Source organism: Peromyscus leucopus, chromosome 22 (assembly GCF_004664715.2).
Source record: "Peromyscus leucopus breed LL Stock chromosome 22, UCI_PerLeu_2.1, whole genome shotgun sequence".
Lineage (NCBI taxonomy): Eukaryota > Metazoa > Chordata > Mammalia > Rodentia > Cricetidae > Peromyscus > Peromyscus leucopus.
The window spans coordinates 25,780,491-25,794,488 of NC_051081.1; the positions used below are offsets into that span (position 1 = coordinate 25,780,491).

Sequence of the window (13,998 nt, forward strand, 5' to 3'; positions counted from 1 at the left end):
GGGGTGTGGTCCCGAGCTCGGGAAGGTGGGGGGGCGGGAGACAGCGGCGCAGGCCGCAGAGGGTCCCCCAATTCTTCCTAGAAGCTTGGAGAGCAGCGGAGCGGGGCAGCCAGCTGGGCTGGGCTGGGCTGGGCGGAGGCGGAGCTTGGGCGCCGATGGGCGTGGCGGGGGCGCGCAGGGCGGCGCGGTCTGGGGCGGCGCTAGGACCCGCAGGCCGCCCCGCCGGCTCCCGGGAGGTTGATAAAGCGGCGGCGGCGTTTGACGTCAGTGGGGAGTTAATTTTAAATCGGTACAAGATGGCGGAGGGGGACGAGGCAGCGCGAAGGCAGCAGCCGCACCAGGGGCTGAGGCGCCGGCGGCGGACGAGCGACCCGAGCGTCGGCGTGAACCACGTCTCGTCCACCACCTCCCTAGGTACGGGCCGTCGGGGGGCGGAGGCCGCGGGGCGGCCGGGAGGCCGGGGAGGCCGCGCGGTGGCTCGGGCTTGGCGAGCCCCGGGCGCCCGGCGGGGTCGGGGAGTCAGCGGCTGGCTGGGGCTTCGGTTCTCCCGCCGCGGCCGCGGCTACCGCGGCCGCCGCCCGCGGGCCTAAGCCTCCGCCGCGCCCCGCGCTCCGCCGCGCGGCCTGGGAGGCCTCGGCTCGCACAGCTGGCGGCCGAACGGGCGGCCCGGCCCCCTGCCCGCCGCCGCCGCCGCGTGGCTGCCGCCGTGTCAGCCCCGACCCAAGGGGGCGGCCTCGAGCCGGGGCCGCGGCGCGGGGCCGGCCGGGACTCGCCGAGGTCGGCGGCGGCGGTGGTGGTGCGGGGTCGGTCACCCGGCGGCGGGCACTCCGCTGCCTTCGGTGCCCCGCGCGGGGCCGGGGAGGGAGGGAAGCGCGGGACGCGCTGGGCCCCGCGGTGGCGGCGGCCGTGGCGGTGGCGGTGGCGGCGGAGGACGCGGGAACCGCTGGCACCTGGCTGCCAGGTCGCCGAGCTCCCCGCACACACCCGATGGGAGCCGCAGTCCGCAAGGCCAGGGCTGTGGCGGCCCCCGGGCTCCTCCGGTTCCCGAGCTCTTGGAAGCGGCCAGACCCATTCGCGGGAGTTGTGCTTGGCCGGGGTTCCAAGTGTTGTTGGCTTAGGTTGTCCAACGAGGGGGGTGGTGGTGGTGGTTAGGAGCCCTGGGGCTGCCAGTCAGTTCGCTTCAGGCTCAAAAGTGTCTGGCGTGAAGTCACCTGATCCGTCGCGCCCCGGGTTTTGCTGAATGCGAGCTCCTACTGTATGTGTCCGTGGCGCCCCTGCCCCCTCGAAGACGCAGTTGCGCTGGCAGCGCGGTGTTGTGTGGTTGCTCTTCGCTCACAGCGCCCTTATTTTTAGGAGTTGAGCATTTGATCTTTCACCGTGGTGTGACTTGAACGCATGCAAGTCCTTACTGAGGCATAAAGTTTTTTTTTTTTTCCTAAAGGCGCATAAATTAATAACGCGCACGATTAGATACGTGAGGTCAAGATAAGAGTATAGTAAACATGCTGACGATGAGATTGCTTTCATATTTCCTGTTCCACAATCTGATAGAGGTTTTACTGGGTGACATCTGAAACATTTTGATTAAGTATTAACCACAGACATTTTCTAGAAAACTTTAGATTACACTTCATCGTGTATGGTACCTCTTGGACATGTGTCAGAGGTGAGGATAGATTAGAATTTTCCTATGAGAAAAAGAAATGTTGTTAGCCGTCAACTTCAGACACTTGCCAGAACTGTTTACAGGGGTAGCCCTCTGCCCTTGAAAATACTTCCAGGCTTTTATTTACTTTAGGTGGCTGATGGTTTAGTTATTTGTTCTGGAATGCCGGTGTGCGTGTGTGTGTGTGTGTGTGTGTGTGTGTGTGTGTGTGTGTGTGTGTGTGACAGAGAGAGAGAGAGAGAGAGAGAGAGAGAACAGTTGGAGATGTAGTGTCAAAAATACTTTATGTACTCATTAGGAAAAGCGTACATTTGATTGGGTCATGGTTAAGAGCCTGTTTTTATGCTATTGGACACTGAGAAGAGATGAGACTTGGGACTTTTGATAAATAGTTCTTGCCCAACATTTATGAAATTATTTATTGTCTGCTGCTCGTAGATTTTGGCCTTACCTTTGGTGTCGGTGTGTGGAAGACTTAGCCATTCCTATCACGTGACTTCCCAAGACAGCCCCCTGCACCTGCTAATTTGCTTCTGAGTCACCTGTTACTGTATTACAGGCCAAATGAACTTGTTAGGATTTGTGGTGAAGGGAAGAACGAACAGGCGTGAATTCCTAGGGATTCCTCTATGTGGATGATGTCGAAACTCTTTCTCTCCTTGTGCTTTTTAGAGGAGTAGAGTGGAGGAACGGCGTTTGGAAGTAGTAAAGTTCAGAAAGTGTGTTGGGTGATCCAGCTGTCATCTCTCAGTGGCACAGTCTTGGGAAGATGCTGTGCCTCCAAGAGAAATGTTTGCATCTCTAGAAAACATGTTTCTTGGAAAATTGAGGACCATTTTAGAATTTATTCACCATGAAATATAAACTTGGGGATTTCATAAAGTTAATAGACAGTTAAAATAAGATTTTATGTACAAGGAACTTAATATTTTCAAGGTTTCTGGTGTTGATGGTCTCGTATCTCACTTAGGCGAAGACAGGAACCTCTATTATGTTAAGCACACAGTTAGTAACCAGTGAATTCACATAGCCACTCCTTACCTTGGTTTACCATAGTTGGGAAAATATTAAATAGTAAATAAGTGATCATACATTTTAAATTGTGTGCTTGTGTGAACTCACGTTAAAAGAAAACAATCCCAGATCATCCTCCACCTGCCATGTGCTGAAGATCAAACCAAAGGGTCTCCCAAATATTAGGACAAGTGCTGTATGTTACAGCCCACCTCCAGAGTGGATTTATGATGCAACACTCAATGAAAAGGTATTCTTGACCCTCAAGTTGATAGGATTCGAGGATTCTGTAGGTGTGATCTATTTGATAGAGTACTTTTGAAATTCTGTGTAATTCTTTTTATGGGGAAGGGGAGAAGAACCTACTTTACAATAAAGGGATGTTTATTATAGAGAAATAAGTCAAGAGAGAAAATGAGGTTGTAGCTGTAGGTGGAGTCCACATAGGTATACCAGTTTTTCAGGATTTCTTTTTCCTTTTTTAAAAGATTTACTTAAAAAGTTGTGTGTGTATGTGTGTACACATGCACCTGAGGTGTCAGATCTCTTGGAGATGGAGTGGGTGATTATGAGCCACTTTATGTGGGTACTGGAACTGAACATGGGTTTTCTGGAAGAGGAGTATGCTGTCTTCACCACTGAACCGTCTCTCCAGGCTTTCTGTTTTTGGGTGGCTTTATGATAACTTTGGTAGAATTTCTGATTATTCCCCAAAATGACTGTTTTGAAATTGTTAGACCTTTTCCGAGGTCATGCCCTTCGGAAGCTGGTACCTGTGGCTCCCGAGAGTGACAGGAGGGCGACCAGTGTGATGATGCTGGAGTTGAAGACACTTGTTAAACTGTGAGACGTATGTAAGGATTCTTGGTTGTGGGAGATCTGTGTGACATGTAAGTGTGAGCAAAGCTTTTTACAGGCAAGCTCTCAAAGTTAAAAGTCAGAAATGTTGGGCAGAAGTAGAATGACTCCTTTTTTAAAATAAGGCCTTTATAAGGAGTGTTTTCTCTGGGGAAGGTACAGAGAAATAATTTTCTCACTTCCTCGTCCTTAAATGCAGTGCTATTCTGATATTGTACCATTTGAGGTTTTTAAAGCCCAGGTGTGTTATTTCATAGAAATAGGCATTTTTTTTAACCTTAAGGAAGATAGATGTGACCACAGAATAACTGAACTTGATCCCAGAATGAATTTGTTTCTGAAGTTTTGTCTCATCTTTTTTTTTTTTTTTGTCTCTTTTGCCACCAAGAAATGGAACAGTTGAAGGCGTTCTCTATTGTTTTAAAAATGTCTAGTCAGAAAAAACATCACCCTGAACATTTGATGACAACCAGGTACTGTTTGATGCTTAACAGCACGTTTTAACCCCCTGCATTTTATTTCTTACTTGGGGAGGGAGTTCAGTCACTATTCCTACCAGAGGGAGAGAGTGTTGTTTCTCTAGTCACAGAAACTTCTCAGGTACTTACTTGATCCATTCCTTACCACATTTAGAGGAGGAAGGGGTCTTCACTGGATTGTCACGTGCGATTAGAGATAACTGAGTAAGGCTCTGCAGAATCAATGGAGTTTAAAGTGCTGAGAAGGCGTATATAAAGCCATGTACAGGAAAGGTGAAGAGAGTTCAGTCAGTGTGTGGACTGTGTTTGTTTGCTTTTGATGTAGTGCTTAAGATTGAACCCTGGTCCTTGGTCATGGAGGCAAGTGTGTGTCATGGAGCTATACTAGTGATACTACCCTAGCTAGACTTGAAATTAAAAGTGTGTGTGTGGGGGTAGATATTGTGAAAAGTAGGAAAATCAATGAAGGAAGTAGAGCAGTGCTAGTGTTAGGGACAGAGAGGTCCAAGTGTTCAGAAGTACAAAGCCCAAGTAGCTGTTTGGCTGGGATTTTTCAAGTGATTGTTACATGTCTCTATCTCTGTGTTTGTGTGTGCACACACCAGATGGAATTTTGTAGAAATTAGCGATTTTCACTACTTAATCTGGGATAAATGCCTATGCAGTAGTTGGTCTTATGGACATACGATAGCTTCTAAAAATGACATTAAAGTCATGAAAACTAACTAATAATCTATCATATTCCCAATGAGATAATATGCACTTTGACCAAGTTGTACATGGTTTTCTGGCTAGTACAAGTAGAATATAGGAGTTTACTTGCTGTGGAATAATGCTTTTGTACACTGGTTTAACAAAATGCTGATTGGCCAGTAGCGAGGCAGGAAGTATAGGAGGGATAAGCAGACAAGGAGGATTCTGGGAAGAGGAAGGCTGAGTGAGGAGACGCCAGCCCACTGCCCAGGGAGCAGCATGTAATGGCACACAGGTAAAGCCATGGAAAATGTGGCGACATATAGATTAACAGAATGGACTGAGTTTAAGTGTAAGAGCTAGTCAGTAGTAAGCCTGAGCTAATGGCCGAGCAGTTTTAGTTAATATAAGCCTCTGTGTGTTTACTTGGGTCTGAGTGACTGCGGACGGGGTGGGACACAGGAGGACTTCAGCTACATTTCCTTTCTAACTTGAGTTTAATGAAGATTATTTCATAGAACTGTATCTCTGACTGATACTACTGTAACCAGTTAGTGGCTGCCCAGGTAGCCTACTGCCAGAACTCTAGCTGGAGGGATTCGCACATGACTTTAATCGTAGAGAAGGATAGTGATGTAGGGAAGAAGAGTTACTATAAACTGTGTGACTTTGCCAAGGTTTTGAAGCCAGCATCTGTAGTTCTTTAAGCTCCTAACAAGGCTTTTGTGGGAAGCAGATGATAGAGTATGTATTTGTAACTTTTTAAAACTTATTTGTGAATGTCTTAGTTTGCTTTCTATTGCTGGGTTAAAACACAGATCAAAAGCAGTTAGGGGAGAAAGCGGTTTATCTGGCTTACATCCTGATCACAGTCCGTCATTGAGGGATGCCAAGGCGGGAACTCCAGCAGAGGCCCTAGATGAACTCTGTCTATTGCCTTGTTCTCCATGGCCTGCTCAGCCTGGTTTTTATACCACCCAGGACCACTGTTTAGGAATGGCACCCACCTTTAGTGGGCCGGGCCTTCCCACATGAGTCACTAATCAAGAAAATGCCACACAGACGTGCCTATAGGCTATATGGTGGAGACATTTTCTCAATTGAAGTCCCCTCTTCCCAGATGACTCGAGCTTGTGTCACGGTGACAGAGTAGTAGCACTGTACATGTGCACACATGCTTACTGGCCGTGCAGAGGGTTGCTTCTCTCCTACCATGCGGGGTCTCAGGATCGAACTCCAGGTCTTCAGGCTTGGTGGCCAGCACCCTTTATCGAGGTCTCTCCCCACTCGTAGTGTGGGTTTATTAGGCTCTGAAGATGGGTGGGTCTTAGATAGCGAAGTATTAGACTTACACCTTGATAGACAGAGTGTTGATTAATCCTTTTACAAAATAATTTAAGCACTTAAAATTGATAGTGTTCTTGAAATTCTTTATTTCTAAGAAATTTCAATCTAAAAGAGGCTTAAAATTATTTAAAAGCAACTAGAGGCTACTGGAAAATCCAATGGTGTTGAACATGTTTAATAACAAAGGAATATGGGTTATTTTTCTGGAATTAAGTGGGACAAAGAATTGCCTCAAATGACTAAATAGTTTTTTGAGAAACTTAGGAGCCAAAAAGTGGCTCAGGAACCCTGGAGCACTCCTCTTCTGCCTTGTTTTTGAGCAGGTGTACTTACTTACCACGGAGAACCCTGACATGGATCCTAAAATTGTCTAAGAAGGAGCAAAAAGAGAGTAGAGTGGAAAACTGACTTTTTGGTTTTGTTTTGTTTTTTGGGACAGGGTTTCTCTGTGTAGCCATTGGCTGTCCTTGAACTCACTCTGTAGACCAGGCTGGCCTCAAACTTGGAGATCCACCTGCCTCTGCCCTCTGTGCTGGGACTAAAGGCAGGTATGTCACAACATCCGGCTAAAGGGAAGCTGACTTTTTAAATCCTTTGTTTTTTTCAGATTAGTTACATTTTATCTAGTTTGAAGGATAGTTACTTGTTTGGGGGGGGGCATTCTTTTCTTTTTATAACCAATTTCATACTAGACATTTTGCCTGTATTGAGACAAAACTGAGTTTTGAATATGTTCTGTTTTTGATCTGCTGCTGTAATAGTCTCAGAGAGAGAGAGACAGACAGATGCACGCGCGCACACACACACACACACACACACACACACACACACACACACACAGAATGTGATCTTGAGCAAAATAAAATTCTGTGTCTTAAATTTCTTTTTCTTGAGATTTGTCATGATAACTCTGTTCTGAATTTAAGCCCAAGTCTGTCTGTCTGTCTCTTTTTCTGTCTATCTACGTGTATGTGCATGCGTGCCAAACAGGGAACTTAATTGTCTAAATAAAGGAAGCCTTTTCTGTGTCTTTCTTTCTTTCTTTCTTTTTTTTTTTTTTAATTCTTCCTGACTTGTGTTATAAAAACTTTGTAGACTTTGTACAAGTAGTAGTTTTGGAAGTGGAAGTGATGTATCCTGTCACTTAATAAAGGCTGTTATGAAAACACAGTGCCCCTTATAAACATGGAACAGTTTTAGTGTTAACTCAGTGTCTAGTGCATTGATGACGAGCTCTAGTGTGTGTCTTTGCCGGTTCTTACTGTCCTCTTGCGTTGGGCTTCTCACCGTAGGCCAAGCTCTTCTGATTGCCTTCTGTCTGATCTCTGGTTTTAGACTCCTTTACAGTTCCTACTCACTGATCACTTTCAGTTTATCTCAGCAGAGCTTTGGTCTTGTCAGTCCTCTGCTCCAAATTTTTTGTGGCTGTCCTTAGGGATAATACTCTGTATTCTTAGCCTTTGGTTTTAAGGTTAGCCTTCATTTGCCCTCTCTGGGGACAGAGAGATGTCCTCATCTCTAGAATGTCTTCATTGACAACCTGATTTTTTTTAACTTTCTTTTTATTCAACGTGTCTTTCACATCATGCATCTTGATCCCATTCATTTCCCCATCCTTTCATATCTGCCCTCTGCCCCTGTAAACCCCTCCCCCCCCAATAAAACAAAATTTAAGAGAGAGAGAGAAAAAAAAAAGGAAAAGTGTAAAGATCTGGTCCTGGAAGCTACAGTGTGACACGGGACAGTGAGTCCCGCAGTAAACCCCTTTGTCCTTGTGTCTTGCAAGTATTCCTTGCAAAGAGTCACTGGTCTGCTTCAAGGCCTCTGGTTTCTGCTACTCCGTGGATGCTGGGCCCTCTCTGGAACTCCTCTTGGATATCCTGTTGTTGCCCTGTGTTGTGGAGATCCTATGACTTTGGGTCTGTGGGTCAGGGCCCTTCACGTGCTCCAGCAGATCATAGATGAGGTGGATGACAACCTGATTTTAAATAATTTGAAATAGCGCTGTTGCCAGGTCCAGGAGCTTAAGTCTAGTTTTAAATCCCAAATGCATCTAATACTTGTTGTTTAAAGAGCTGGTCACTACTTCATGGCAGTCTTTGGAAAAAAAATAATTTTCATCCACACATAATCTGTTTTACATTTTTCCTCATCTAGTGCCATAAATGCATAAAAGGATTTTATGCCATAGTGTTCTTTAAGTGGGAACAGCAAAAAAATGGTATGGCATCAGTGCTGGTTGCTATGGAAACAGGGTAGATTTCAAATGGAAGATAATATGTGGATCTTATAGGAAAAACAACTCTTTGTTTCCTGGTTTAAGTATAATGAAAAAGGATATAAACTATATTATATACTCTCCAAAGCATTTTTAAGGCCTTTAAAGTAGTGTATTCTTGACTAGCGAGCAGTACTAATGGGGGGAAAGTATATGACAATTGACATGTTAATCTTTTTCTGGAGTTTGACAACACCACCCCAACCCACCCCTCCTGGTTTACATTATAGTTCTAGTTTTCTAGAGAAAAATTTAGCTTTGTAAATTCCTACTGGATTTTTTTTTTTTTAAGGGGCAAATAATGAGTTGAAATGCTTTCCAGTGCCTGATTGGCTCATAGCTGCTTTTCTCCTTCAATAAAGCATTTAGTTGGGAGTTCAGGTTTGTTTTTGTCAGTGGTCCTGTCCCAGACTGCATTGGTCTGGGAGGCAAGTCCCAGCACTTCCATAAAGGCTCACGAAGTGACTGATCACTCTGGAGCAGTGGTTTCCAGACCCGGCTGTCCGAGTTACCATTTTAAAGTACTCTATCTTCTTTTGAAGTAGAGGCTGTTTTAGTTTTGTCTCTTGTGTTCCTCATAGACTCGATAGTGAGACTTTGGTTGACTAAGAGCATCTGCAGTCTCCAGGAAGAATGGAGCTTATAGCACAGCCTGAAAATGTCCCCCTTCTTTGAACACTTTGTTTGAACATTATTAGAGACTAGCTGAAATAAATAAATGCATGGCATTTATATACTGAACTCCAGTAAAATATTGTGACCTTTGTTCTCGGTATGTTTTTAGGATTATCAGTTTAGGCATCTGTCTTGAAATCAATTACAAACTCAATTTTTCAACCTCCACCTTAGATTTAAGGAGTCAGAATATGCATTTTTAACAAGATCCTTACATTTGTATTAAAACTTAGAGAATGGAGCTGGAGAGATGGCTGAGCAGTTAAGAGCACTGGCTGCTCTTTCTGAGGTCCTGAGTTCAATTCCCAGAACCTCCATGGTGATTTACAGCCATCTACAATGGAATCTGATGCCCTCTTCTGGCATGCAGGTGTATATGCAGATAGAGTACAGTATATGTAAAATAAATCTTAAAAAAGAGAAATAAAAATTATATATAAACTTTGAGAATGACTGCTGTAGAAGACCCAAGTCATGGTCTAGTTTCCTGCCTACAACATTAGTCATGTAGCTTTAGAATAAGTGAATTGGACTACACAGTCTATAAAGTTCTTGGCATTTAAGTGTTGAGGCTAGTTTTTAAGCTCATGCATTAGTATTTCAATGTATGTATGACCTGTATGCCCTATCATCTAGGGAGTATATGTGTAGTTTATTGATGTTTATGACACTCCTAGAAGTAGGAAATGTCCTCTCCTAATAAAAAAGACTCAAAGAATTCTTAAAGAAATAAGTAATTAAATAAGAATATTTAATAGAATTAAATAACTATTTTTAAAAAATTTTTAAATTTTCTTTGCAAGAGATTTCTTTGTCACCACCAGAAACTTCAAAATTATGTTTTCAAGATCCTCTAATTAGTTCGTAAGGAAATAATTTTAAATTGAGGGGTGTTAGAATTGATGGACAGCTCCAGTTTTAAAATACTTATTGTGTGTGTCTGTCTCTGGGTCTGTGTGTGGGTAGGTGTATGTGAGTGCAGGTACCTGGGAAGGCTGGGAGGCCTTGTACCCTGTTACTGGTGGGGTTATTGGTGGGGTTGTGAGCTGCTTGCCGTGGGTACCTAGTCAACCCAGGTCTCTCCAAGAGCAGTTGGTGCTTGTAAGCTCGGAGCCTTTTCTCCAGCTCCAGGTTTTAAGCAGATTGGTATCATTTTCTGAAGTTGCCATAGAAGTGGACAATACTGATTAGAATGTTTTTGTTCTGCAGAGTGATTTTTAAATTGGTAGTGCTGATTCTATTAAGAAACAAAAATGCTAAGAGAAATTAGACAGAATCTGATTTAAAAAATATGCCTTGCTGAGATAATATGCATAAAATCCCCTGATTTGGTAGTATATTTGGATGAGTTTTGACAAATGTATAATTTATAACCTGAAATCATGATGCAGAACAATACTTCAGAAGTTTTTTTTTTAAAAGTCACTTTGTAGTCAGTACTTTAATTCTCATTATCATTATATAACTATTATATAATGACATATCTATGAATCATGATTATGCAGTTAGTATGTTTATTCCCAGCTCCTGGTAAGTACTAATCTTTCTGTGATTGTGGTTTTGCTTAATTCAAGACTTTTATAAAATTAAATCATATAATACAATAATGTATGTGTGGTATCTTTCACTTAGCATACAAAATATTGTTTAGGCTTACCTGTGTTTTTATGTATGTATTTATATACATATATGTGTGGATGTATGTATATGATCCAGTTCTCCCATTGCCAAGTAGCAGTTTGTTTTATGGATTTAACACAGTTTATTTACTTTCTAGTATATGAACAAACATTTGGGTTATTTCCAGATTTTGGATATTATGAATAAATCTGCCATGAACATTTGTGTTTAAGTCTTTGATTGTCATATGGTCTCACTTCTCTAGCTACCTAGGGTATGATTGCCAGCGGGTGTTTAGTTGTATACAAGGTATTGCTGTTGGTGTGCTAATGCTAGCTGTTCTGCTGTAGTATTTTGTGGCGTGTTAGTTTATAGTTCTCTAGCACCTAACAGCATTGTGTGTCTTTTCCCATGCCACTTTAGTATTTGTGTATCTTCTTTGAATTGTGTGATAGAAATGTCCTGTATATTTAAAAATAGTTCTTATTTAAGTAAAAGTTCTATGTATTCTGAGTATTAGATTCTGTTGTCTACTTAGGGATATTGATTTATATGTTTGTTTTCTATCATTGTCTTTGTCTGGTTGTGATATCAGTAATAGTTTTGGCTTCATAAAGTGTATTGGAAAGACTTTCTTTTCCTTCCCTCCTAGAAGAGTCTATAGAATTGGTTTTCTCTTTTTGTTAAATGTTTGGCATAATTAACTAGTGAAGCCATCTGTACCTAGTTTTTCTCTGAAGGCATTCAGGGATTTGATTCGAAAGCTGATTCTTTTTAGTCTTTCAGATTGTGAGCACCTTCTTTTAGTCAGCCAACTGTTAGTGAATTTCATTTTTCTTTCCTTTTTAAAAAGGATCTTTTATTTTATGTGTATGGGTGTTTTGTCTGAATGTGCCCGTGCATCACTTTTGTTCCTGATGTCTGTGGAAGCCAGAAGAGGGTGTCAGATCACCTGGAACTGGAGTTCCAGATGGTTGGGAGCCACCTGGTTGTGACTCTGACCTGGCTCCTCTGGAAGAGCAGCCAGTGTTGAGACCTGCAAGCCATCTCTAGCCCCTCAACTAACAGTTAACAGGCTTAAGTCAGACGGTTAGTCCTGTAAATGTATTGTTTTTACTTGGGATTCTTTTAGGAATTCTATTTTGTTCTGTGTTATATGTCACTTAATTTTGAAAATAAGTGATTGGAAAATTATGCAGCAGGCATTAAAAACAAAGCATTGAATGATTATGTTTTTAGTACTAACGCAGCTTCTTAAAGGAATTTTCTCAACTAGATTGGCTAAATTGAGGTGTCATACATCTTCTTTTAAAGCTCTTCTAGGAATAGAATAAAATAAGCTTAGGAGATACCCTTTCTTGGCCGATTTTAGCAACTTCAGAGGACTACATTAGTCCAAAAATTTTAAGATTATTCTTATTTTATTTTAATTTATTATTTTTCTTGTTAATGGTCTAAAACTTTGTAGTAAATATCAGAGAACAAACATTTTCCTTTAACTGTTTGATTTCCCTTTCTGTTTGTTTGTTTTTCGAGACAGGGTTTCTCTAACAGCTCTGGCCATCCTAGAACTTGCTTTGTAGACCAGGCTTGCCCCCCCCCCTTTTGAAAGTACTTTATTGATGAATTCCTTTTAGTGAGAGTTAGTAATTCAGATGCATTTTCTTTGGAACCACTCCTTGTTCTCTTTTTCTTGGTGCTGTAGTTTACTTAGCAGAATGCATTCACTTCATAAGAAATTCTTACCTTGTTGATGATACTCTCCAGTAGTAATTCCCTTTTAACCTCTAGGTAACGTTGCTGGGAAACTCTGCAATGTGTCTTTAATGGCACTTGTTAATCGTTTGTTTCTCTCAGTCTCTCTTACTCTGCACTAAACTTACTCCTTTGAGAGCTTGCTTCCCAGTATTTCAGCGGTCTATAGATTGCAGATTAACTATGTCTGGAAGACTGTTGCTTTGGTTCTGTTTTTGGTTTTCTTGCACTTGCTGGTAGGCATCCTGTCATGTTTCCCACATCATTAATGAGCTTGTCAGTTTGAGCAGAAATGACTGGTGGTTGCACTGACCTGGAGATCCACTCCTTCAGCTGGGTCGTCTTGTTCTTCACAGCTGTGCTTTGCTGATGTGATTGGCCCAGGTTGGGAGATAGATAACGTATGCGCTTTCATTTCTTGTTTTTCAAAGTTTAAAATAGCATTGTACATTTCCAGAGTGAGAATTGGTTTACTTTTAAACAGTTTGACATTTGATGATGTGCCTTTTTTAAAAACGGAGATAACAAAGTAAAAAAATTCAAAATTTGAAGAAAATTTGTGCAAAGAAAGCAGCAGTATATATTTGGGCTAAGCACAGTTTCAGGATTTTAAAACTGTTAGTGATTTTTAGTTTGGTGTTACAGTGTTTAGACTGAATACTGAGTTTGAAAGGCTCTGTAAACAAATGAAGTGATATTCACTGTCACTCTTCTTTTTAAAATTAGTTTTTAACTCTGTTCTCCTTTTGGGACTCTTGGCTACATGTTGGATGTTGTGCCACACTTCTCTGAGACTTCATGTGTCCTGATTCATTCTTTTTACTCTTGCTACTCAGATTAGAGAGTGACCTTGATGTTTTCAAACTCTTTGCTGCTTCCCGTCTCCTTATGTCTATTCAGTGAATATTTTATCTATTATATTATTTAGTTCTAGATTTTTCTGTTATTTCTGTTGGTGTGTTTATGTGTGCTCGTGTGTGTGCTCGTGTGTGTGTGTGTGTGTGTGTGTGTGTGTGTGTGTGCTCGCTCGCGTGCACATGTGAGCTCACATGTGTACAAGAGCATGTCCGAACACACAGAGATCGGTGGGTGATGTCTTTCTTAGTTGCTGTTTACCTTATTTTTGAGATAGGGTCTCTTACTGAACCTGGAGTTCACCAGCTCATCTGGCTGGCTGGAATCTTGCTGGGATTGCAGCTGTGTGCCTGTTGTTTTCTGTGGGTGCCAGAGACCCAGACTCACTTCCTGATGCTTGTGTGGCAAGCATTTTGTGTTTACACTAAATTTTTTTTGTATGTGTCTGGGTGTGTAGGTGTGTAGGTGTATGCATATGTGTGTTTGGAGGCCAGAGATTGATGTTGAGTTTTTCCTCAATTTCTTCTTCACCTTATTTTTTGAGACAGGATCTCTCACTGATCGTATTATATTATGGATTATAGAGTCTGGATTTTTACTCAGTTTTTGTTGTGATAAATTAAAATTAGCCTCTCTGATACTTTATGACTATTCAGAATTAATAACTTAGGGTTCACCCTTGGGATTGTATATTCAAAAAACTGAGAAGGATCCTTCTTATTGTTTGTACTAAATTTCCTTTGTATGTGTTATGTGTG

At 42.3% G+C, this 13,998-nt stretch overlaps 1 protein-coding gene across 5 annotated transcripts in view; it reads left to right on the forward strand.

Moving 5' to 3' along the window:
• Nucleotides 1-204: 204 nt before the first annotated feature.
• The window catches only part of Atl2 (atlastin GTPase 2), a 49,339-nt gene continuing 35,545 nt past the window's right edge, over nt 205-13,998 (forward strand). For 3 of the 5 annotated variants that reach the window (XM_037198024.1, XM_028855226.2, XM_037198025.1), the window contains exon 1: nt 205-414. Coding sequence is in view for 3 of the 5 variants with exons in the window: in XM_028855226.2 (XP_028711059.1) it covers nt 297-414 (118 nt within the window). In the remaining 2 variants the exon portion in view is untranslated. The remainder of the gene's footprint in view (nt 415-13,998) is intronic. The other 2 variants (XM_028855227.1, XM_037198023.1) reach the window with 2 other exon arrangements.